The following is a 22,180-nucleotide window of genomic DNA, read 5'->3' on the forward strand; positions in this document are numbered from 1 at the left end:
TCGAAAGATATTTCATGCATGATCGTTTTTCCTCGTTTTCTCAAGTATGAATACAGCTAAATATATGCATATTGTACATTAACAACAAACAAAGACTAGTTTTTAATCAATCTTCACGGCGCCGTAAATCACCCGCACGAAGACGTAACACGCCATAAATCCAATCGTTCCAGTTAAAATGCCGAAACCATACGACAACAAACCCATGTACGAAAAGTACATGATTGAAGGTACCGTTTTCTCAATGTCCAGATTTATGTAAAAATAGTACGCAGAATACAAGAACACGTATAAACTCGAGCTCGCGCACGTAAAGAACGATCTCCACTGCCACCTGTAATCCTCCGCACACAAGTGAAAGTAACACAAGACGATTGCAATTTCCGCGCACGTCACGCACAGGATGGCGAAAACTATAAACAAGACGCCAAAAATGTAATACACTTGGTTCAACCACATGGACGTCAGGATAAAGAAGAGCTCGATGAACACGGCGCCGAACGGTAAAATGCCTCCAACTAATACAGCGAAATTGTGTCGAATGAACCACGGTTGCGGTGGGACTTGTCTCGGAATCTTATTCGTTCGCACCGGCGACTCCGCCGCGTCCTTTTTGTATCCGAGGTACGACCCCGCAAAGACAAGCGGAACTGAGATGCCGAACCATAAGAAAACTAACGCGAGCAACGTACCAAAGGGTGCCGCTCCAGACGATCGCTGACCCCAAACTAACAAGTTCAAACAGAAGAAAATGACCGCTGCTACACCCGGGAACATCAACGCCGTTCTGATGGTGACGGATTTCCACGCTAAAATTTGAAACGTCTTGGCAAATCTACCGGCGACATAGCCTCCGACGATTCCCATCAAGACAAAGAGGAGCAACATGGCGGTCATTAAGCTCCCACGATTCGCTGGTGATAGAAAGCCAGCCACGGCGAATATCATCAGAACAAAAGACATGCCGAATAACTGCGCACCGGAACCTACGTAAACGGCCAAAGTCCCCGCCATTTTTGGTGGACGAAAAACATCGCCGTGCACGAGTTTCCAGCCAGTCTCTTCTGCATCTTGCGACATAGCTGCGTCGTCAAGAAGTATTTGGTCCAGTTGGTTGTAATTCGTGATATCACGTCGCAAGGTTCGGATCATAATCACCGCAACCATGCCGGAAAGGAAAAGCAAAATCATGACAGAGTTGACGATAGAGAACCAGTGAATTTGTTGATCTTGCATGCTTAAATAGGTGTCCCATCGCGATGCCCAACGGATGTCACTCATTTTGAATTTGACGTCGTACGTGAATATAATTTCCTCGCCTGCGACCAATGGTTGTGGCGAAACCATGCCGTCGTTTCCGTTCTTGATTTCAAATGGCGATACGGTGGCGGAAGAAGAGGAGAAATCCTCCGCGCCTTGCTGTTTCGTGCACGTTTCCAACCGCGGATACGCTTCGTTGAACTCTTTGCGCGTGTCGTATTCGTGCTTAATCGACATCGGTTCAACTTCAAATCCAACGACTCTGACTAAATCCGTTTCCAAGTCTTTGTGGAAAAGAATAGTAAACCGGACGTGGTTGTTTACGAAGATATCGTCATCGGTCTGGTACCCGACTGGGAATCCTCTGTCGTATGTTTTGTACTCCTCGCCTGTTTGTGAATCGACGTTCTCTTTCGCAATGGCAACGGGAAGGTTGTCTAAAATCATATTCACACGATATTCGTCCTCGATGATTGCTTTCAACCTCTCCGTGTCCTCAGACGACAACGGATCGATTTTGCAAAGCACTTTACAGCTCTCGTCCGTTCGCATTTGTATTTGATACTTGGAATTGTAAATGCGATCGCCACGTAAAACTTCCCCGAGGTTCTCCGCCGAAGACATTATCACGTTTGGTTTACAAAAAGGTAAGTCCGTGTAATAATCTCTCGGCAAGTGCGATTTCATGGATGTTAAACTGTTCACTTTCAGATTGACCAAATCGTCTCTCTCGAAATCTTGAGGAGCAACTCCGGGGAGATAAAACGCGTTCGCAAAGTTCGTCGTCGAACAACAACATATCGCGAGGATGATGATGACGATGACGACGATGGAAGAAAAGAAGGAGGATGCGTACGAGGAGGAGGAAAGTTTTCTGCTCTTCATCGCGCGTGAAGTTGAAGAAAGTGAAGAAACAGCACACACAAACACACTTGTGACAGCTCGCACATCAGCAAACACGACCGAAGGAAAAAATTCAAAAAACAAAAAAATCGAACATCTGATATGCTCCACATCCACATCCACAACAACACACCCCGCCCGGCCCGTTGAGAAGCAGTCAAAAAGAAGTCGAGAGTCGAAAAGAGAAAAAGGGAGAACGAAGATAAGAATGTTTAGCATGCATCCTCACTCGACGGCGACGATGGGAGCCTTTGCCACTGGCGCTGGTGCGACATCCACCAACAGAAAACAACATCATCACCTTCGTCGTTATTTGAACACGTTTTCAACTAACAAAAATAATAAAACGAGAAGAAGAAGTAGTAGCAGAAGAAGAAAGGGAGACGAAAGGAGAACGATGGTATCGGCGAAATACTCGTCAGGTTTACAGAAGTTGGAAAACTGCGTGGACTCTGGTCAGTTCGATCGTCCAATGATGGAAGAGTTATTCACAATCGCGGACGAGATGGCCAAAGTGAAACCCGGCTCCAAGGACTCTTTGTTGTTGCAAGGCTATTTGATGTCAACGCTGTTTTACGAAGCTTCCACGCGTACGAGATTATCGTTTGAATCAGCCATGGGAAGATTAGGTGGAGGAATTGTATCCACGGAATCAGCTGGTGAGTACTCCTCCGCGGCGAAAGGCGAAACGTTAGAAGATACCATGCGCACGGTGGAGAGTTACTGCGACATTGTTGTTCTCAGACACTTCCAAGCCGGGTCCGCGGCAAAAGCGGCAAAAGTTATGCGGGCGCCGTTAATCAACGCTGGCGACGGTCCGGGCCAGCACCCAACGCAAGCGTTATTGGACGTGTACACCATTCAAAAAGAGATTGGTCGATTGGATGGTTTTAAAATAGCATTCGTCGGCGACTTGGCCAACGGGAGAACCGTGAGAAGTTTAGCGATGGCGTTGACAAAATTTAACGACGTGGAGTTTTTCTTCGTGGCCCCAGACGTGGTAAAAATGAAAGACGACATCAAGCTGTTCCTGGACGAGCGAGGCGTGAAGTGGTCGGAAAGTACGGATTTGATTGCCACGGCGAAGAAAGTGGACGTGATGTACCAGACGAGAATTCAAAAAGAACGCTTCGGCGACAGATTGGACGATTACGAAAAGGCTAAAGGAAAGTATATAATCGATCAATCTGTGATGGATGCTTTGTCGGATACAGCCTGCGTGATGCACCCCTTACCGAGAGTCGATGAGATCGACCCAGCGGTTGATGGCGATAAAAGAAGTGCGTATTTTCGCCAAGCGCAAAACGGATTGTTCGTGCGCATGGCTTTATTGAAGGTACTGCTATTGAAGTGAATATCATAGAGAGAAAGAGAAAGAGAGAGTGAGAGAGTGAGAGATGAAGAGGAACACACACACAGACACACAGAGAGAGAGATTAAGGAGTAGCAATGCTCGCTGTTGTTGTTCTTCTTGTTATGAAAAGATATATTAATACACCTCATGTTGCGCGAAAAGTACCCAAAAAATAACAGAATCGGGGGTATCGGTCGACAAAAAAAAAAGTGTCGCCGGAAGGAAAAATATCTCCCATTACAACACGCGCATAGGGGAGTATGATTCGAAAGACTGCCGATACTGCTTCAACTCGGCGCTCATCTGCGGCGTTACCGTTTCTGTGCGCGATCTTATCATTCAGCGCAGTTTGTTTGGTCGTCGCAATGAGTTGTCTCGCGTCTGGTTTTGTTGTTGCGAGTGGTGGAGTTGGTAACAACAACAACATGCAAGAAAAAGTAACGAAGAATCTTCGCACTCGGCTCGATGCTGTGCACACAAACGATATCGATTGCAACACGTGCGTAAGAGTGAATGAATTTCTTCACGCCGAGTTAGTCGAGATGGAGGAAGAAACCAACGTCGATGCCATAGAAAACGAGGAGGAGTTGGCGAAACACCACGCGAAAGAAATGAAAACGAGAAAACGAAAACTGTTACACGGAAGAAGCGAACCGAAAATACGGGACACGGTATTACACGCGTGCGTAAAGTGCGCGGATTACGACCGCAAGAAGACGTATTATTTGCAAGATCACGACTGCGATGCGTGTCACGTGATACTTTTCGGTGGCAAAGAGAGAGGGCGAGTATTACTAGAAGGCAAAGACGGCGAAGTAGAAGAGGACGAGAGGCGACTGGGCCACGCGTTCCACGCGCTCGTCGATCACACGTTTGAATTAGGTACCCCGGAGCTGCAAGAGATGGTAGACTTTCTGTGTGTGCCTCATTTCTGTCGAGTGAAGGAAGTGGAGCAACGCTTCTCTGGCGGATTTGAGGGAGCACGACACGAGGAACTTTAAAACTAAATATTGTACCATATTTTATTCTCATCCCTCTCACTTCGTCAGTCTTCACACCTTTTTTTTTCTTCACAACAATTCATAAATATTCAAACAACAACAACAACAACATCAACGAACATGCACTCTCTGGTGTCGTCTCTTTTATCACCCGGCGCCGTTGTTGTTCCGTTTGATACCCATCGAATACTTCATCGTCGTCATCGTCACATTCCTCGATGCAATGCAAAAGCAGCAGCAACACTGACAACAAACGTCGCCTCTTCGTCGTCGTCGTTAGAAATCCGAGTCGAGGAGGCCGTTAGGGGAATGGATGGATTCATAGAAAAAGCTCTCGTCGAATGCGCCGAGAATGTTCCAGAGATTACCTGGTCGAACGAGCAAATTAAAGAAGAACTAGGGAGGGATATATCTCGCGTGTTCATAGCCGTTGAGGTCGATGACGAAAATGGTCATGATAATGTAGATGAAGAAGTGAAAAAGCAACTCAACGGAGCAAACAACAAAAGAGTGCTCGGGTTTCTCGTCTGTTGGCTCGTCGCCGGGGAGACGCAGATTTTAGAACTCGCGGTGAGAAGCGATCAGAGAAGAAGAGGCATTGCGCGACGACTTCTCGATGCAGCCGTGAATGCCGCTCCTGAAAACGAGTTGCACTTGGAAGTTTCCGAGAGGAACGGAGCAGCGATAGCTTTATACAAAAGGTACGGCTTCGTTTCTTCCTCGCCGGAAGCGGTTCGGAAAAATTATTACAAAGATGGTTCGGGCGCCATTTTAATGTTCATGAATAGCAGTAGCAGTAGTAGCGGCGGCGATAGTGATAGCAGTAGCGACGCCCAGAAAAACGGAAATGAAGAAGAGGTGGTGTCAACTCGCGAATTGGTGAGGCGTTTGGCCGGATTACCAGAAGAGCTCGCGAAAGTCCCCGCCCCGTTGGATCCAAACGATAGAAGCGACGTCGATGGCGACTCATCGACGCGATACTTGAAAACGCAAGCACCAATACGCGAGGTACCTTTCGAACGCAACCGTGATGGGAACGACTTCTCGTACCGACGTTCGAATAGGCGCAATAGTCTTTTAGATGGATAATTACAAGTTTCGTGTACAAACAAAACGTGCGTTAAATTGACAATTGGATTATAACTCTTCTAAACCGCTCAGTAGCTTTTCTAATTCTTTCGGATCCATCTGTGGCGACTTTGTAGCTTCCGGAGATGCTATATTCGCATTTTGCGTTTTGAGGTGAGAGTGTTGATGAGGAGGAGGTGTACTTGGGTGAAGTTGTCCAAGGGCAACATCAGGAAGAAGAGGTGGAGACGGAGAAGACAAAACGCGCGATGGGCTTTGTAAAGTCAGCGATCCCTCCATGCTCATCAAATCACCGATGAACGCTTCTGGATTCAAAATATTCGTACCGCCGATGAACACGTCGCGGTCGAGCTCCTCGCTCAAATGAAATCCCTCTCGAATCTCGCCACGAGTCACGCCTCCCAAGACGAAGACGATTAGGCGTTTCTTCTTTATTTTTCTCTTCTTTTCCATATCGTCTTCTGTGAAAGAATCCGGCGTTCCCGTTCGACTTGGAACATCAGGAATCGCCGAACCACTTCGAGCGTGCAACGCCCATCGTCCTAATTTTGTTTGGGGGCGGGCTGAAAAATTCGAGCCCGAACTCTTCGACCCGTCATCGCCGACGCGAATGTTGGTGCCGTCTTGGAAAGTCTTCGCACCGTCGCTATTTTTGCCGTTTGCTTCGTTAGTGAATGAAGGTAAAACAGAACAGGACGGGAAATCGTCTGGTGAAAGCGAGTTACCGTCCAATTCTCGCACTATTGCCGCGACTCTTGGAACAAATCGGTCAAAGCTCGCTTCAGACTGGTTACTTGACGGCGCTTTCAATCGCTCATCTACTCGAGGTCTGTTCATCCGCGTACTTTTTGAAGTTGTTGCATCTGTTTTACGAATCTTTGCTCCGAGCTGTTCTAATTTTACGACGGTGTCGATATCTTTCTCGGTTAAACCACTCGCTTGAATCCATTTCAGCGCTTCTTGCTCGTCAATCTTCTCTGGATGCGTGGCAGCGTAAATCATCAATAGTCTAAGCTTTTCTGCTGCCGGTAGCATTTGTTCAATGGTAATTGTCGATGGCGCATTGCTTCCTCCCCCGTTCGCGTTGTCGACTACGCTTGAAGGAGGACTGGATAACAGATGAATAATGTCTTTCGATGTCGCTTCCCCGAAAGCAACCATTTGCTCCATTCTCCCTATTAAAGCTAAGTCGCAAACATTCAGCACGTGGTTTAGTTCAGCAGCTATTGAGGTGTGAATACTAAGTTTCGCTCGTCTTGCTAAGGTTTCCGGCAACGCTTGTACCATTCTCTTAATGTCTGAATTCGAGGCGTTCTTCTGGTTCGCTTCATTTTCAATGCGCCCTTTTTCAAACAAATCACCCATTACTTTCGCGACGTGAGCGTGTCGCAGCTCTACAAATAAGGCATCTTTTTCATCTAATTTCGCTATTTTCTCTTCAACACCTTTCTTTGTATTTATAGAGTACGTGTACACAGAATTTGGTACGTTCAAGAGATCGTGAATTATAGCTTCGTACGTCCACTCGTGAATAATTGGAGCGACGTAGTCAAACGATCGGTCTAATATCAACACCTCGCACGTAGATGTATCTCCACATGTGCCTAGATTCGAGCTAACGGAGCCATTCGTTCTCTTCGTCTCCTCGTCCGTTGATTTTTTCTCTCGCATGTTTGAGAGCAAATACTCCGTCTGTCTCGCTACCGCTTCGCATGCGTTTCTTCCGATAATTTCCCCGTCTTCGTTCATGGCTCCTTTCTTATACCGAACGTTTGCATTTAATTCTCCAATCGTCGATAGCATTGTGGATAAACGCGTCGAACACGCGTCGACACATTCGCCCAAAGTTCTACCGCGTTCGCCAAATAACGCCGGTAACGCACCGGCGTAATCGACCGAGAAAGATCTCGAATCATTCACTTGGAACTCCGCGTATACTTCTTTGCACGTCTTCAAATGTCGTATTAAGTTTGCCGTCTGTTGCAATCGTAGAAGCGTTTCTTTTTGAACCGGTGAGGAAAAGAATACGTGCGCCGCGCGATACGGGTTCGTTGGTTTCTTCTTTGACTCTTTCTTGTTGTTGCTGTTGTACTTTTTGTTGCCGAAGAGTGCTATTTTCTTCTTCTTCTTCTTCTTCTTCTGCTCCTCTTCGTTGCTATCGCCTTTTTCATCATCATTAGTTTCGCTCACGTCCCAGTCGTCAATCAACGCTCGTATCGCTTTCTCGTTTGTTGGAGAAATAAAATATATCGCTTCCCTTTCTGGTTGCGGTTCGCGAGATTTGAGAATAGACTCGACGCTCGTGATGGACCGTTCAGCCATCAAGTCAGCCATCCCTACCGCGGAAGAGACGACTTTGGTCGTCACGTCGTCTAAAATCAAAACTCTCCACTCGAACGCCGATTGAGACAAAACGCCTTCACCATTTTCTTCTTCTTCTTCTTCCTTGAAACTGTTAAAAGCGCCGAGCATGTCGTCCAATATTCTTTCTTTCAAACATTTCCGAATTCCTTCGCTCGTGCTGCTATTTGGTACGTTCATTTTTCTACACTACTATTGTTAATATTCCTATTGTTATTCTATTCTCCTTCCTAAACCACAACCGCACTATGTGTGTGTGTGATACGTGTTTGTGTGATACGTGTTGTGTGCGCGCGATGAAACTTCTGAGGAGAAGTGATGCGAAAAAAAAAACGGAAGGAACGATTTGTCTGTTCGTTACTTCTGGTTTTCGTACGAACAAGAGGAGAAAGAGAGACACAAGTGTCTTCATTTTTAATAAAAGAAAGAGAGAGAGAGAGAGAGAGAGACGCACGCACGCGCTCATCATCACTCTCGATTTTCTATCATCATCGTCTCTGATCTGTATCAAAGAGATAGAGAGAAAGAGTGGTTGAGAGAGAGGTTCGAGTAAATCACAGATCCGTGGTATTGAAAATACAGCGCGCGCGCGAGCGCGGCGGAACTCTTTTTTCACTGGCGTGTGTCGTCTTCTTCCAATTCGAAGCGTAGTTTGACTTTTATCGTCGTTGCTTGCCGCCGGAAATCATCACCGTCCGCGTTTCAACACACGCACACACGCACAGAGAGAGAGAAAGAGAAAGAGAAAGAAAGAGAAGATCGAAGAGACGGCGCATTCGTTATTAGCGCAATGCCCATCCCGAGATCGCTCGCGGCGAAGAAGAAACGACGACCCCCGGGTTCGGTAAAGAAAACGACGTCGTCTTCTACTCCTCCGCAACGAGAAGAAGAAGGAGAAGAGGAAGAGGAAGAAGAAAATCAACGACGCCGACAGCCTTCTTCGTCTTCTCCGTCTTCCTCTCCCACTTCTTCTTCGCGATCGTTCTCATCGTCTTCTCCACACGCGACGAGGATGAACTCTCACGAGCATCCGCAGTTCCGACCGGCGCCTGGGTTGTTCGGAGACGACGACAACGACTTGAAAGGCGGAAGTAACAAAAGTAGCGCAGAAAAGAAAAAGACAAAGTTTCGTCTCGAGACGTTGGACGACGATGAGGACGACGAGGACGACGACGAGGACAAAGGTGACGGAGAAGAGTGCGAAAGAGAAAAACTGGGAACGAAAACATCAACAACAACAACAGCGAATACACACATCGAGAGCGACGTGTCATCTGAAGCGAAGGAAGTTCCGCGACTAAAAGCGCTCTACAATCTTGACTCGTTCGAAGACGCGAAACAACTGTTCCAAAAGCTCTCGGCGTGCCGAGCATTAGTACGCGGTAAAACCATGAAACTTTTCCGAAGGAGTTCTCCAACAGCGTCAGCTATTATGCGATGTTTAGAAAAGCTTCATCCGAGGGGAACGCTAGTGATTGATTCGGTCCACTACCGCACGATTTACGGCGACGAAGATCGATGGGATTCTCTGTACTCGTATATTTACGGTGGCGTGTACGGAACGATGTGGGATCCATCAAACGAGCTCATAGAGTATCCAACCTTGGAAATTTGCGACGACTGCGAAAAGCCTTACAAACCGAGGTCGCGAGGTATTTTCGTCGAGGAAAAAGAAGGCGGAGAGGATGTGAATAACTTTAGTTTAGTCAGCAACCGCAAACTCAACTCAGCGCGCGGCGCTGAATACAAGAAACTCGTCGAGAGTAACAACACCAGTAGCAACGACGAAAGAGAGGAAGAACACTCGTTGAGTGACGAGGATTGCAAGCACATGCCCGGGTATATCAAGGCGACGTGGTATAAATCACCGAATCCAAATTGCGACGACTTGGCGAGGATCCCTCGATGCGTTTTGTCTTGCTTCGATATCGCCGAATTGCCCGAATCTTGCAGAGAAGTCGTGTTGAGAATCTTAGAAAGACCGACAAAATATAGCCCAGACTCGAACGCTCCAGAAACCTGGCACAACATCAAAGAATGGAAGAGACCGTTCTTCTCCTTTTCTGGTAACGAATACGATTTGGTTCGAAGTAAATCGGAATACGCGGCGTGGATTTTGGTGTGCGGTCCGTTTCATTGCGAAAGAATTACAATTTCTGCGCATGAACTCATCGATAGTGTCCCTGAATTTGATACCATGGAGGATATTCTGGATTATGTTGAGAACGAAGTTCCGTTTGCGCGAGTGAACGACCAAAATGGAGAGACGATTAAAGTCTCCTCGGACGATAGATTTCGTTCGTTTAGTTTTTGCGCTGAAACTTTTCCTTTCAAGTGCCAGCTCGACGGCGCGAAACGCAAGGCGCGCGGAGCCGCCCTCGAGTTTGCCTTTCGACGTCCAAAACCAGTCTTTGAACGTACCGACCCGTGTGCTGAACGCATGCGATACGACGGATTTGAGCCTTCGTTTTTGTGCGATTTACAAGAGATGAACGATTCGGCGATTGACAAGATGAAGTGTGATTGCGAGCAAGGAGAATTGTACGAAGATCTTTTGAGAGAAACGGAACGCCTGAATTTGATGAAGCGTCCGGAACCGCGGAAGTTGCGATTCCCGTTGGGTGCATGTGTTCAGTGTAAAATGAGCACGGGGTGGAAATCTGGCGTTGTCGTGCAACACTGGTACAAACCAAACGCGGTTGCCGTGCGCGAGTTGGACTTGAATCCTCGAGCGCGCTTCCCGTATCAAATCCAACTCGATGGTAAAAATGGCGAAGAGGGATTGATATTTGCACCAGAAGACGTCGACGACTGCATTCGTCGGCCAAAGACTACAAAAGCTGAGCCTAGACCATTGCTTCGTTTCAACATCAACGACCTCGTCTTGGTTCTCGTTAGGAAAGGCGTCTGGTCGAGCGGCAAAATCGTCAAGCACTGGAGTTTAGGCGAACTCGAAGGAAAAGCGAAGGTGAACAAAAAAGGGGAGATCTTCAGGCTGAAGAAAGGAAGCAGCGAGCAATACGAATCGCAGCCGCACGTCATGTGGGACTGTCTGTGGAACATGTACTCGTACGAAGTTAGTTTGGATTCAGAGGATACCGTGACAAAGTCGAAAAAATGGTTTGTCTGCAACGACTTGGACTCTGAAGTGCGCTTAAAACCTTCGTTTCGGAACCGAAAGAATACGAACAGCAGAGGCGTTAGAAGATAAAAGAAGAGTTGATACTAATAGAAAGATAATATATTTCGACACATATACCCTGTGCGTATTAACAATAATCGTGTTATTATTTGTTTAGTATTTATTCGTAGATCCACTTTTGCAAGGCGTGTTCGTATTCGCAAACGCCTTCCGGGAACCACAAACCGATTTCGTGCTGCGCCGACTCGACGGCATCGGAGCCATGGATGACATTTCTTCCAACTTCGATGCAGAAATCACCTCTCAAAGATCCCGGCTCCGAGGCCAACGGGTTGGTCGCACCGATGATCTTTCTACCAGTCTTGACGACGTCCTTGCCTTCCCAGACCATGCAAACGACCGGGCCAGAGCACATGTACGTGACTAATCCAGCGAAAAACGGCTTGGAGCTCAAATCCGCGTAGTGTTTTTCCGCGTGTTCCTTGGTGACCATTTGCATCTTCATGGCCTTCAAGTAGAAGCCTCTTTGCTCAAATCTCTCGATGACTTTGTGGATGAGACCACGTTGGACGCCGTCCGGCTTAATCATGATGTAAGTGCGTTCCATGTTTACGTGTGTATGCTTGTGTGTGCGTGCGTACAAAGTGGAGAAGATAATCGATCGGCCGCCGTCCAAATTGTTCTTTTTTTAGCCCACACCACGCCCATTCTGATATGAAACAAGAAAAAGTGCCATCAAAACAGACAACAAAAAACATTTTTTCATCAAAAACAACACAACCACAACACAACACACACACAACGAGGAGGGGACAGAGAAGACGTTTGACGATGTTATCCTCGGAAGCTTCATCCACGGCGGCGTCGCAGATTGAGATTCTTCTCAAACCGAGCGACGTGAACACGGAAGCGAAATATTACGAAAAACTCATCCGACGAGGCATCGAGGAATGTGGTCACGAAACTTTTTCGAACGTCTGCGTGCAAAGACACCATCATACTCCTGCCGCCGTCGCTAGTGGTGTTATTTCTCCTCCTCCTCCTCCTGCTGCTGATGTTGCTAATAATAATAATAGTTCTAATCATTCAAATATGAGCGGCGGAAAAAATAGAGGTAAAGGCTTATACGCGACGAGAGATTTTATAGTTGGCGACCGGGTGCTGATAGAACCTCCGTTGGTGGCCATGCAACACGAGAGAAATAGAAACGACGCGATTGTCTGTTCGTTCTGTTTTCGATACGTCGGGTCTATTGAAAAACAGATTGGTCAAAGATTGTTTCATCAGTTATCATCCGCGCAAGAGAAACTGCAGCAACAAAAGGAACAACAAATGGAGGCGACGACGGCCGGCGACGCAGCCGCCGAGGAATCGGCGAGGAGGTCGGGAGATCTCGATGTCTTAAATAGCATGGCATCTGTAGGCGAACCGAAGTTACCTCTCGCGGACCAGTGCTTTCCACTTCCAACGGAACGCGCGTGTGTGGGTGGGTGTTACCGCGAAATTTTTTGCTCGAACGAGTGCGCGCAAAACGCTTGGAATTCACACGAACGAGCCATGTGTATAGGGAACAAAAGCGGAGACCAAGACGAACAGGCGAAAAATCGCGCATCTATGATGCATCAGTTCATCGAGCACGCCAAGGATACGAACGATATCTTCATTTTAGCTGCCAAAGTAGTCGCTATGGTTACAGAAAATGCCAGCCTCGCCTTGAGCGACGCGAGTAATAATATCACATTTTTAGGGGAGGCTTTAGAAGTTGCATGGGAACCGTTTTCTCGCGTTCAGAAAGCTATTTGGTGGGATATCGTCGCGATTCCTTCAGATGTCGAGGAGAAAGACGAGGAAAGCTTTAGGCAGCAACTCATAGAGCTCGCATCGGGTTCTTTAGAGTTGTTATGCAAAGCGTGGCCAGACCGCGCTCAGGCGTTTCCTGGATTGTTCTCTTTACCGGTGTGGGGGGCCATCGTCGGGATGTTTGAGTTGAACAATTTAGAACTCGTCGTAGAGTCTCCGGTGGAAAACTATTTCCTCGCCGTTGATGGCTTAGCCGACGAGAACCAAAAGATGGCAATTTTACCACAAACGCAACCTTTTCTGGACGCGTTGGACGTGAAATACGACATTCCTTGTTTGGGAACGGCGCTTTTTGCGTTGCAATCCAACTGTAATCACGACTGCGATCCGAACTGTCATCCGTTCAAAGACGAGACCGATATAAACGGGAGTTGCGTCTTAGTCGCGCGTAAACCTATACGGAAAGGAGAGGAACTAACAATTAGCTATTTAGAAGACGACCAACTAGATTGGAGCAGGCGTCAAGATGCCTTGTCGGATTACGGTTTCGTGTGCAGATGTGCAAGGTGCGAATCCGAAGTCAGTCAAACTCGAGGACGACAAAAGATGAAAATGTAAAATTGTTCAAATGTAATATACGAAAGTACCGTACATTTATGTTCTAGAATATGCTAAGATTATACGCAGGCTACTACGCTACGAGTTCTTCTTCGATTTTCAAGATGTACGTTGACGTCGTATCTAGAAAATATTCCGCTCGGTCTAAGTGCACGCAAGATGCCGCCGCCTCAATGTTGTTATCAAACGAACACAAGGAATTTCTCACTTTACTCTTGTTCTCGAATTTCGCTTCATTCAACGAAGAAACTAACTCATTGGCGTTGCCCTCCGATATCACATCATTTATACCTCGAACGACCCGAATACCCCGTAAAGTGTCCGGTATTTCGTTCTTGACCGATGCTAAGAGCTTCTTTACGTCCCAATCATTTTCCAATGAAGAAACATATTTTAGCGCCGAAGTTGCGTTTGAGAAACACGTGCCCGATTTGCCTCTGTTTGTCCAATATCGCTCGTAAAAATCGTCGGTTGCAGTATTACGAGCATCTGCGGTGGGAAATTGCAGACTTTCGAAATCTTTCTTATTTCGCTCTGACGAAGATCCGCAGCCGATTAGCGTCAAACTGTGTACGAGATTTTTACTCTGTAACGCGTGTTTCAGCGCAAGCTCGCAGCCGGTGCCGTGCGCGATAATGTGGATGCCCTCGTCTGCTAAACCGCATTCCCTCCGAACGCCAGCAAGTTCCTCGAGTAAAAAATCATCTAGATTCGCATTTGAGTCTAATTTATGTTTCGACTTTCCTCGGTTTAACTGGTCGTAGAAGAAAATCTCCCTTCGGAAATCGTCGGGGGTGAACGCTAAGATTTCAATGGCTTCGAGATATTTCATATCAAGACGCTGGTCGTGCAAAACGAGCACTGGAAGGCACGTCTTGTTACCCTTCTTAAATTTACCCACCTGTCTCACGAACGTTTGCAGATTGTTCACGTAGCCCTCCGAAAACGTGCTTTGGTACGCAGCCTGCGACACGGGAGAGTCGACGTCTGCATAGTAGCCACAGAAAGGTTCTCTTGCTGCTTCAGCTTTTTCAGCGAAAGTTCCAGAGCACGACAAAGACGTCGTCAAAATCGCCAAAGACGAGAAGGATACAAAATCCCGTCTGTTTCGCTTGTTGTGTTCTGTGTTCTTTTTATTCTTGTTCTCGTTCTTCTTCTTGTTCTTGTTCTTGTCATTCGTGTTCGTGTCGTTTTTATCACGACGCTTGTCGTTGCAATAAACGCTCCTAGTTTTCTCGTTAGAAGCGAAACGCATCGCCCACCTTCTCCTTCTGTTCTTGTCGTTATTTCTCACGGCATTGAAACGCCTTAAAGACGAGGACAATGAGGAAGGAAAGAAGAAAGAGGGGGAGGAGGAGGAGGTAGACGATGCCATTGTCGTCGGTGTGAGCGATGCGGTGTTGGATACCGTAAAGCGACTAAAGTACAAAGCGCGTGCACGAAATTTTTATATTTCTGGAGTTGTCGTTGAAAAGGGAATGGCCAAACTGAATGCCGAAACAAAAAAATTCCGCGAGAACAGAACACAAAAAAATTGCGAAAAGGAAAAATCTTCATATAAAACCTTTAGTAAGCGCAAACAATGGCGAAGAGAACGAAGAAAGTCGGTACGTTAATCACATCGAAGAATAGTTGTGCACCGTATGTGCGCTCACGCGAGATGATGCGTTGCGCGCATCGGATTGGATGTGGGACAAATGCACCGCTCGCATTTTCCGCCTAAGCAAGCGGAAGCCCTGTCTCCCTCGTTTTCCGGGCTTTTTCTCGTTTCGAAATGCGCGTAGCTCGTATCAATCATTCGTGTAGATGGTCATATCAATGCGCACGTTAAACGTACATACGTTTTCTTAACGCGTTTATGCATCTTTCGGATCGATTACACGCTCGCGCAGTGGTCATTCCACGGCTTTGGATTTCTTTCTCTCCCACAATTTTTGCGAGTCCGCCCGTCTCAACTCTCTCCTGTTTTGACTGAAACTCACCAAATGTCTTTTCTTTTCTCTCCTCTCTCAAACGTACAGGTATCACCGGGAAATACGGTACGCGTTACGGCGCCTCCCTCCGTAAGGTTATTAAGAAGCAAGAAATCTCGCAACACTCGAAGTATTTCTGCGACTTCTGCGGTAAATATGCGGTCAAGCGTCAAGCTGTCGGAATTTGGGGGTGCAGCGGATGCCACAAGGTAAAAGCTGGCGGCGCGTACGCGTTGAACACTTCCGGTGCCGTCACCGTGAGATCCACCATTAGACGTCTCCGCGAAGCTGTCGAGAAGTAATTTCATTTGCTTCTCGATGTAGTAGTCGTATTTAGTTCTTAATAATCTAGTAGCAAAAATCAAAAACAAAACAAGAATATTCGCGTTTCTATAAAACTAATTTCGCGCGTAGTTTGCTCTCAAACATTAATATCACGCGTATGCGTGTGTTTGTCCATCTAATCTATCTATATCCTATCCTATTCATTTTACTGCACCTCGTGATTCCACAAGTCTTCCTCGGACAGTTCAAATGGTTCTTTAAATGTCGACTTTTGCAAAGTTTGCTGCCTCGTTCGTTTTCGGTTGGTTCTCGCTTTCAAGTTTCTCAGTTGATTCGATATCTGCGCTTGCATCTCCATGGTGCCGACTAGAGATTCAACATCTTTGTCAGCGCGCTTCTCCCTATTGGTGGCGACAGCTATTTTCTTCTCTCTTTCCCGCCTCAGATTCCTGAGTTGTTGTTTCCATTTTTCTTTCCACTCTCGCGTTTGGACGTTTTCTAAGTTGCCTCTGGTTGATTGAATTGTCTCGTATGCGGCTTTGATTTGTATGAACTTTTCCGCGGACTCTGGGGAACTGTTCACGTCTGGATGATACCTTTTGGCTTTCCGTTTATACGCCCGCTTGACGGCTTCTTGACTCGCTCCGACGGAAACGCCCAAGATGAAATACAAGTCTTCAGTCGATTGTGGATATTCAGGCAAGGACGCAGATACTCTCACACGTTGTCCCCGCTTTTCTCTTCTCATTCCTCCTCTCGCGTTGAGCGACGACGCCGCAGATGATGCAGAGGTAAAGCCATTCTTTCTCGCGTCTGTGTTTGGTGCATGCACGATCAGCTGGCATACAAAAGGGTGCGCATACATTCGCTTAATAATATCTTTCCTTTGTTACGGTGCGTTTTTTTGTGTCTGCTGTGTTTGACTTTTTTTTGATTCTCTCTAGAAGCTTCTTCATTTCGCAGAAAAATCAGCTGGCTGGCACAACTGTATTTTTCTTCAATTGTTGCAAAGAACTCGGTCGGCAGAAGGAAGATAAGAAAAGAAGGATACGAAGAGCAGAATTCACGATGATCACTTCCATGCTCACCTCTCGTGCGCTTTTTGGAGAACCAATGGTGATCCAATTGAAAATCTCGAACGCGTCATCATCAACAAAAAAAGGAAGGATTCCTAAAGCAACAACAAATGCCGCCGTCGGCGATACAAACGACGAAAACTCTGTTTCGTCTTCATCTTCTTCATCGTCGTCGTCATCATCAAAATCATCAAAATCAGGAAAGAAAGCGAATCATTCAGACGATATTGTGTATAGTAGTGGTAGTAATAATAACAACAACGACCCGGTGAGCATCTATAACGAAGAGATGAAGGACGTGGAAAAGTTGTCCTTGGAAGAGCTCTCTCGAAACTTTGTCGAGGTGGAATACACAGGACCCAAGGCATCCACATCTTCGCCGTCCTCGAAAGGAAAGATGAACACGGTGTTCAGAAACGTGTTATCCTCTATTTTTTCCCCGCAATGGATTGCGCTCGCGCTGACTTACGTCGTTTTGAAACGTTTTCGAGACGAGAGAGACGTAAAGTTGGTGAAGGAAATGCTCTCGATGGAGGAGAAAGATTTGAACGAACTTCCGGTGAACGAGAGACGCGTGGAAATAGAACGAGCGCGTTTGAAATGGAGGCTGAAACAGTTGCGCAAAGACAGAACAAAGGTGAAAAACTTTAAAAAAGTGGAAATTATGATTACGGAAAGACTGAAAATGCTGACTCGAATGAAGATGAAACAGGCCGAGGCGGAAGTAAAACGCGCGGAATGGCTCGAACGAGTCGGCGACGCCCAGGGCGCGGAAAGTGCCATCAAAGAAGCCGAGCGGATAGTCGATTTGAAAACAGGAACGATAGATATCGCTGGTAAGAAGATGAAAACTCCGCACCCGGGCGCGAATTTGAAATGGATGAAACCGGAAGATTACGTCGAACAATTGCAAAAATCTTTTCTGGCTAAAACGGAAGAAGATAAAGCAGACGATGCAAGCGGAAAAGATGATGTCATCATTCCCACGCTGCTACCCGAGATTGACGAAAGAAATGGAAAAGGATATGACGGATCTGGTCGAGACGGGAAAACTGTTTTTAGCAACATTACCGATAGCATCGATAGCGCCGCGGTGGATAATATTAGCGAAGAAGAGATTAAAAAAGTTGAAGCGAAGGTTAAAGAGTTTTCTTCGTCTGCGAGTAGCGCTGCGAGCAAAAATAGCGAAGAAGAACAAATGCCTGCAGATTTAGAGGAAGCACTTAAGAATATGGATAGAGATTTCATGACGATGAAATACACCGAAGACGAGCTTTTTGAAAAGTACGAAGCCGTGCTGGATAAGTACGGCTTGAATGTGCCAAAAAACGAAACCGGCGCTTCCGAGGAAGATTTCTACAAGCAGATGGATTTCGGCGAGGAAAGCAAAGACGAAAGTAATCTTCACCCGCAACTCCGCGATCCATACTATTACAAATCGTTACGAGCTGTCCACGCTATTTTCGTCAACAGACCAAACCAAGAATACGAGGAGTTTCTGTGCATGCAAATGGTTCCGGGAGAAATACCGGAAAAGGAGAGACCGAAAGATACGTTTCACGTGGTTGCTTTTGAGTCCATAGAAGACGCCGAACGGTTTTGCCACTTGACGCGTTCGCAGCGAGAAGCGAATGAAGATCCCGTATATACGACTCGACCGTTTTCGGTGAACGGTTTAGAAGACGAAGCGGGAAAAATTAACCGTGGCGTAACCGTCGTCGGTGCGAGTCGAGTGGATTTGAAACCCGGGCGTTCGGCTACTTTAATTTTGAACGAAATCATGAGCATAGGAAACGAGGTGTACTTTTGGGAATTCGCAAAACAGTGCAAGCGCACGTTCGACGAGAAGGAGGAGCAAATGAAGAAACCGGCGCCACCAACCATCGACGGAGCGTTTTGAAATTTTTTAGTTTTGTAGTCATTCCTCTACCTTCCAAAAAGCAAAAACTACTCGGAGTTAGCAAATCCCAATTTTAACCCCCCGAGTAAACCACACAAGATAACAAACAAAAAGAAAATGCGACGCCAACTGACACGCACGATAGCGTCCTCCTCTTCTCGGGCAGCGACGCATCAGTTCGCCTCTTCATCGCAGTCGACATTGTACTCTTCTTCCTCTTCTTCTCACACAAGTGCAGCAAACAGAGCAGCGTCGAGTCTGTTTTTTAGAAGAGGAGGGAAAAAGTGGTTGTTAGCAGATGCGCCGTCGCCAACATCATCATCATCATCATCATCATCATCATCAGCGGCGGCGTCTTACTTCGCGTCGAGGAGACTTTTCCTCACATCTGCCCCCGCGAAAACAATCCCACTCAAACGACAGTATTCTTCAAGCGCGATGAAAGCGATGTATCGGAATAGATGGAATAGCGCGACAAAAAGTGTACCTCACTCTGTCCGAGCGCTGCATTTGGCAACGAAAACGACACACAAAGCGGCGATAGCGAGAAAGAGCGCTTTGACTCCGCAGACGATATCGAACGCGAATTTTGCTTTGCGCTTTGCCCAAAGGAAAATGTACATGTCCATCAACGGGAAAACAGCAGTAAAACGGAATACGAAAAGTAGTATTAGTAGTAGTAATAGTAATAGTGGTAGTACGGCGGCACTCAGAAGCGCGAATAAAAGAAATAATAGAATCGTAGTGGGTTCGCTCTGCGCGGCGTCGTTACCGATTTTTGGAATGGTAGCCAAGACATATTACTTCGACAATCGCTTGGCTAAGTGCAATCAAGCCGAGTCATCTGGAACACCGTCGAGTAATAGTAGCACGGCAGAACACGTCAACGATGAGTTGAGCGATCATGCGAAGGAAAAAGTGATGACTATTTTGCGTTCAATACACTTGGCGTTTTTGTTTGCGCCTGCGCTCGTCTTCGCCCCTTTGACGTACCTGAAAAGCTGTCCGCTGTGGTATAAAAAACTCTGGTACATGTTGATTCGAAAGACACTGGAGTTTGCAGGTCCAGCGTTCATTAAATGGGGACAGTGGGCATCGACGAGATACGACGTTTTTCCGGCGGTTCTTTGTCACGAACTCGAAAAGTTACAATCTACCGCTCCAGAACACAAATGGGAGCACACAAAGTCAACTTTAGAAAGGGTGTATGGCGATACGTTCGATCATATTTTTGAATCCTTCGACGAACACCCGATGGCATCTGGATCAATTGCGCAAGTACACAGGGCTACGCTTCGCGAGGGCGTCGCTGAATCGTCGAAGAAACGACAGGATTTATTCTCGAGATTTAACTATGCGCTCATCGCGGGCGTCGAGATGCTCTTATCTGGTCAAGGTTTTAATGCCGTCGTGGACGGCATACGCGACATGTGGAACGATGGTGCTGCTGGAATAGGTCATTTCTTACACTTGGACGAAGTCGTGCACGACGAAGAAAACGGAACAAACGCTGGTGAAGGGGGAGAAGGAGTGGTGACAAAGAAACGGCGAAGAAAGGAAAAACGACGAGAAGTGGCGGTGAAAGTTAGACATCCGGGCGTTGTTGACGCGTTGAAGCGCGACTTTAAAATTCTTCTGTGGTTCGCATCATTCACGAAGAACATTTCTTGGCTAGAACCTTTGCAACTCGAAAATACCGTCGGTCAATTCGGGGTGCACATGTTGTCTCAGGTTGATTTAGGCGTCGAGGCTGAAAATTTGAACCGGTTTCGAAAATCCTTCCTGTTGATGCCAGCGGTATCCTTTCCTACTCCCATAACGTCCTTATCCGCGGAAGATGTGCTGGTGGAAACGTTTGAATCTGGGACAACGATAAGTTCGTATTTAGTATCGCCAGAAGTAGCAGAGAAGATAGGTTTCGAGTGTTCGGAACAAAACAAAACGTTAGCCGCGTTGGGCGTGCAAACTTTATTGAAAATGCTCATCGACGACAACTTCTTACACGCAGATTTGCATCCGGGGAATATTTTAGTTCGATTACCGGGCAAAAATATGATGTTTAGTAGCTCAGAAGCCGACGATCACGGACCAACTTTGGAAGCGAACGGCGAACGACAAATGACGGATGCTCCGAAACCGGAAATTATCATTTTAGATACCGGGCTCGCCGCGACGCTGACGCGAGAGAACCAATCAGATTTAGCGGAAATGTTTTCAGCAATGCTTCGCTGGGATGGACGCGGCGTCGCGGAAAGAATTTTGAAGTTTGTGGCGCCATCCTCTAAAGACACTTCCATTCAGAATAATGCAATCGAGTCCGAGAGATTCAAATCAGAGATGGAAGAAGCGGTGAAACAGTTTGCGGCTGGACCACCGAGAGCGGGAGACTGCATGTCGCGCGTCTTTGAGATTGTGCAAGAACATAGGTTATGTTTGGACCCGTCGATTATGATTGCAGTTGTTACAGTAATGGTTCTCGAAGGTTGGCAATGGCGTCTCGACCCGAGCGTCTCAATTTTAGATCGTCTCAATAGTGTATTGGAGCTCTCCAAGAAAAGGTACCACAGAATGAAAGTCTTGGATTGGTCCTTGCGGGAAATGTATGATCCGTACAGCGGACCAAACTTTTATGAAAAGGACGAAAGTGGCGCGACGAGACGGAGTGAGTCTTTCGATTACGGCCTATCACCCTACGCGTAGCTATTGAATATTAAAAATACAAGTACACTCTTGCGCAAATATTATTCTGCGAATACGTTTTCGCTCGATGCGCCAGCCGGTAAAATGATAAAACTGCCGCCTTTTGTCGCACTCGAAATGTGCCGAATAAATCCTTGATCTGGGAAGAGAGACTCTCGTTTCGACCGTTTTTCTTTCAATCGCTGTTCAGCCGCGTCTTTAATTTGTTGCTCTTCTTTATCACCTCGTTTCACCGTGGCTTGGAACATCTTCGCCATAATCGCTTCGCGTTTTTCCTTCTTCTTCCTCTTGTTGTATTCTTTACTCATTTTCAAGTTATGTTCTTTCTTTAATATCTCCGCGGCTTCGGCTTTGGCGATTTCCTCCTCCGTCATTTTCATTCTCTTCCGTCTGCTAAAGCTACTCAACATGCTCCCTCGCGGGTCTCCGTAATCTAAAGACATTAAACTCTCGTCAAAGTCCGTGGACTGTCCTAATTTCGCTCTTTGTCGAGCGGTTAACTTAGACTCGTCGATAACTGCTGGTTGTTTATTCCGATTATTTTCATCCTCGCCGTCGTTATCGTCGTCCAGGGAAAAGCCAGATTCCCTTTCTTCCTCGTCGTCGTCGTCCAACTCTTCTGCGTACTTATTCTTCTTCGAGTATTTCCCAGTTTTATTGTACGTGCGTACCATTTTCTTCTTCTTCTTCTTCTTGTTTGAGATGTGTTTTTTTCTGC

General features: G+C 46.7%; 13 protein-coding genes across 13 annotated transcripts; 8 read left to right on the plus strand and 5 right to left on the minus strand.

Moving 5' to 3' along the window:
• Nucleotides 1–102: 102 nt before the first annotated feature.
• Bathy12g03700 (predicted protein) lies at nt 103–2,145 on the minus strand (the record flags this gene model as incomplete). Its single annotated transcript, XM_007509953.1, has 1 exon — nt 103–2,145. One exon carries the CDS (start codon nt 2,143–2,145, stop codon nt 103–105), a length of 2,043 nt encoding a protein of 680 aa, XP_007510015.1.
• A 235-nt stretch (nt 2,146–2,380) lies between these two features.
• Bathy12g03710 (aspartate carbamoyltransferase) lies at nt 2,381–3,517 on the plus strand (the record flags this gene model as incomplete). Its single annotated transcript, XM_007509697.1, has 1 exon — nt 2,381–3,517. The coding sequence occupies one exon, from the start codon at nt 2,381–2,383 to the stop codon at nt 3,515–3,517; it is 1,137 nt and encodes a 378-aa protein (XP_007509759.1).
• Nucleotides 3,518–3,882: 365 nt separating this feature from the next.
• Nucleotides 3,883–4,518, plus strand: Bathy12g03720 (unknown protein; the record flags this gene model as incomplete). The annotated part of the gene is made up of 1 exon (XM_007509918.1): nt 3,883–4,518. One exon carries the CDS (start codon nt 3,883–3,885, stop codon nt 4,516–4,518), a length of 636 nt encoding a protein of 211 aa, XP_007509980.1.
• A 120-nt stretch (nt 4,519–4,638) lies between these two features.
• Nucleotides 4,639–5,591, plus strand: Bathy12g03730 (ribosomal-protein-alanine acetyltransferase; the record flags this gene model as incomplete). Its single annotated transcript, XM_007509958.1, has 2 exons — nt 4,639–5,526; nt 5,583–5,591. The coding sequence occupies 2 exons, from the start codon at nt 4,639–4,641 to the stop codon at nt 5,589–5,591; spliced, it is 897 nt and encodes a 298-aa protein (XP_007510020.1).
• Nucleotides 5,592–5,655: 64 nt separating this feature from the next.
• On the minus strand, nt 5,656–8,148 carry Bathy12g03740 (predicted protein; the record flags this gene model as incomplete). Its single annotated transcript, XM_007509936.1, has 1 exon — nt 5,656–8,148. The coding sequence occupies one exon, from the start codon at nt 8,146–8,148 to the stop codon at nt 5,656–5,658; it is 2,493 nt and encodes an 830-aa protein (XP_007509998.1).
• A 610-nt stretch (nt 8,149–8,758) lies between these two features.
• Nucleotides 8,759–11,179, plus strand: Bathy12g03750 (unknown protein; the record flags this gene model as incomplete). The annotated part of the gene is made up of 1 exon (XM_007509695.1): nt 8,759–11,179. The coding sequence occupies one exon, from the start codon at nt 8,759–8,761 to the stop codon at nt 11,177–11,179; it is 2,421 nt and encodes an 806-aa protein (XP_007509757.1).
• A 91-nt stretch (nt 11,180–11,270) lies between these two features.
• On the minus strand, nt 11,271–11,717 carry Bathy12g03760 (predicted protein; the record flags this gene model as incomplete). The annotated part of the gene is made up of 1 exon (XM_007509872.1): nt 11,271–11,717. The coding sequence occupies one exon, from the start codon at nt 11,715–11,717 to the stop codon at nt 11,271–11,273; it is 447 nt and encodes a 148-aa protein (XP_007509934.1).
• A 224-nt stretch (nt 11,718–11,941) lies between these two features.
• On the plus strand, nt 11,942–13,528 carry Bathy12g03770 (predicted protein; the record flags this gene model as incomplete). Its single annotated transcript, XM_007509667.1, has 1 exon — nt 11,942–13,528. One exon carries the CDS (start codon nt 11,942–11,944, stop codon nt 13,526–13,528), a length of 1,587 nt encoding a protein of 528 aa, XP_007509729.1.
• Nucleotides 13,529–13,601: 73 nt separating this feature from the next.
• On the minus strand, nt 13,602–14,903 carry Bathy12g03780 (predicted protein; the record flags this gene model as incomplete). The annotated part of the gene is made up of 1 exon (XM_007509907.1): nt 13,602–14,903. One exon carries the CDS (start codon nt 14,901–14,903, stop codon nt 13,602–13,604), a length of 1,302 nt encoding a protein of 433 aa, XP_007509969.1.
• A 207-nt stretch (nt 14,904–15,110) lies between these two features.
• Nucleotides 15,111–15,803, plus strand: Bathy12g03790 (60S ribosomal protein L37a; the record flags this gene model as incomplete). The annotated part of the gene is made up of 2 exons (XM_007509867.1): nt 15,111–15,135; nt 15,550–15,803. The coding sequence occupies 2 exons, from the start codon at nt 15,111–15,113 to the stop codon at nt 15,801–15,803; spliced, it is 279 nt and encodes a 92-aa protein (XP_007509929.1).
• A 188-nt stretch (nt 15,804–15,991) lies between these two features.
• On the minus strand, nt 15,992–16,651 carry Bathy12g03800 (predicted protein; the record flags this gene model as incomplete). The annotated part of the gene is made up of 1 exon (XM_007509815.1): nt 15,992–16,651. One exon carries the CDS (start codon nt 16,649–16,651, stop codon nt 15,992–15,994), a length of 660 nt encoding a protein of 219 aa, XP_007509877.1.
• Nucleotides 16,652–16,899: 248 nt separating this feature from the next.
• On the plus strand, nt 16,900–18,762 carry Bathy12g03810 (predicted protein; the record flags this gene model as incomplete). The annotated part of the gene is made up of 1 exon (XM_007509788.1): nt 16,900–18,762. The coding sequence occupies one exon, from the start codon at nt 16,900–16,902 to the stop codon at nt 18,760–18,762; it is 1,863 nt and encodes a 620-aa protein (XP_007509850.1).
• Nucleotides 18,763–19,209: 447 nt separating this feature from the next.
• On the plus strand, nt 19,210–21,462 carry Bathy12g03820 (predicted protein; the record flags this gene model as incomplete). Its single annotated transcript, XM_007509854.1, has 1 exon — nt 19,210–21,462. One exon carries the CDS (start codon nt 19,210–19,212, stop codon nt 21,460–21,462), a length of 2,253 nt encoding a protein of 750 aa, XP_007509916.1.
• Nucleotides 21,463–22,180: the final 718 nt, after the last annotated feature.

This window comes from Bathycoccus prasinos, assembly GCF_002220235.1.
Source record: "Bathycoccus prasinos genomic : Chromosome_12".
Classification (NCBI taxonomy): Eukaryota; Viridiplantae; Chlorophyta; class Mamiellophyceae; order Mamiellales; family Bathycoccaceae; genus Bathycoccus; species Bathycoccus prasinos.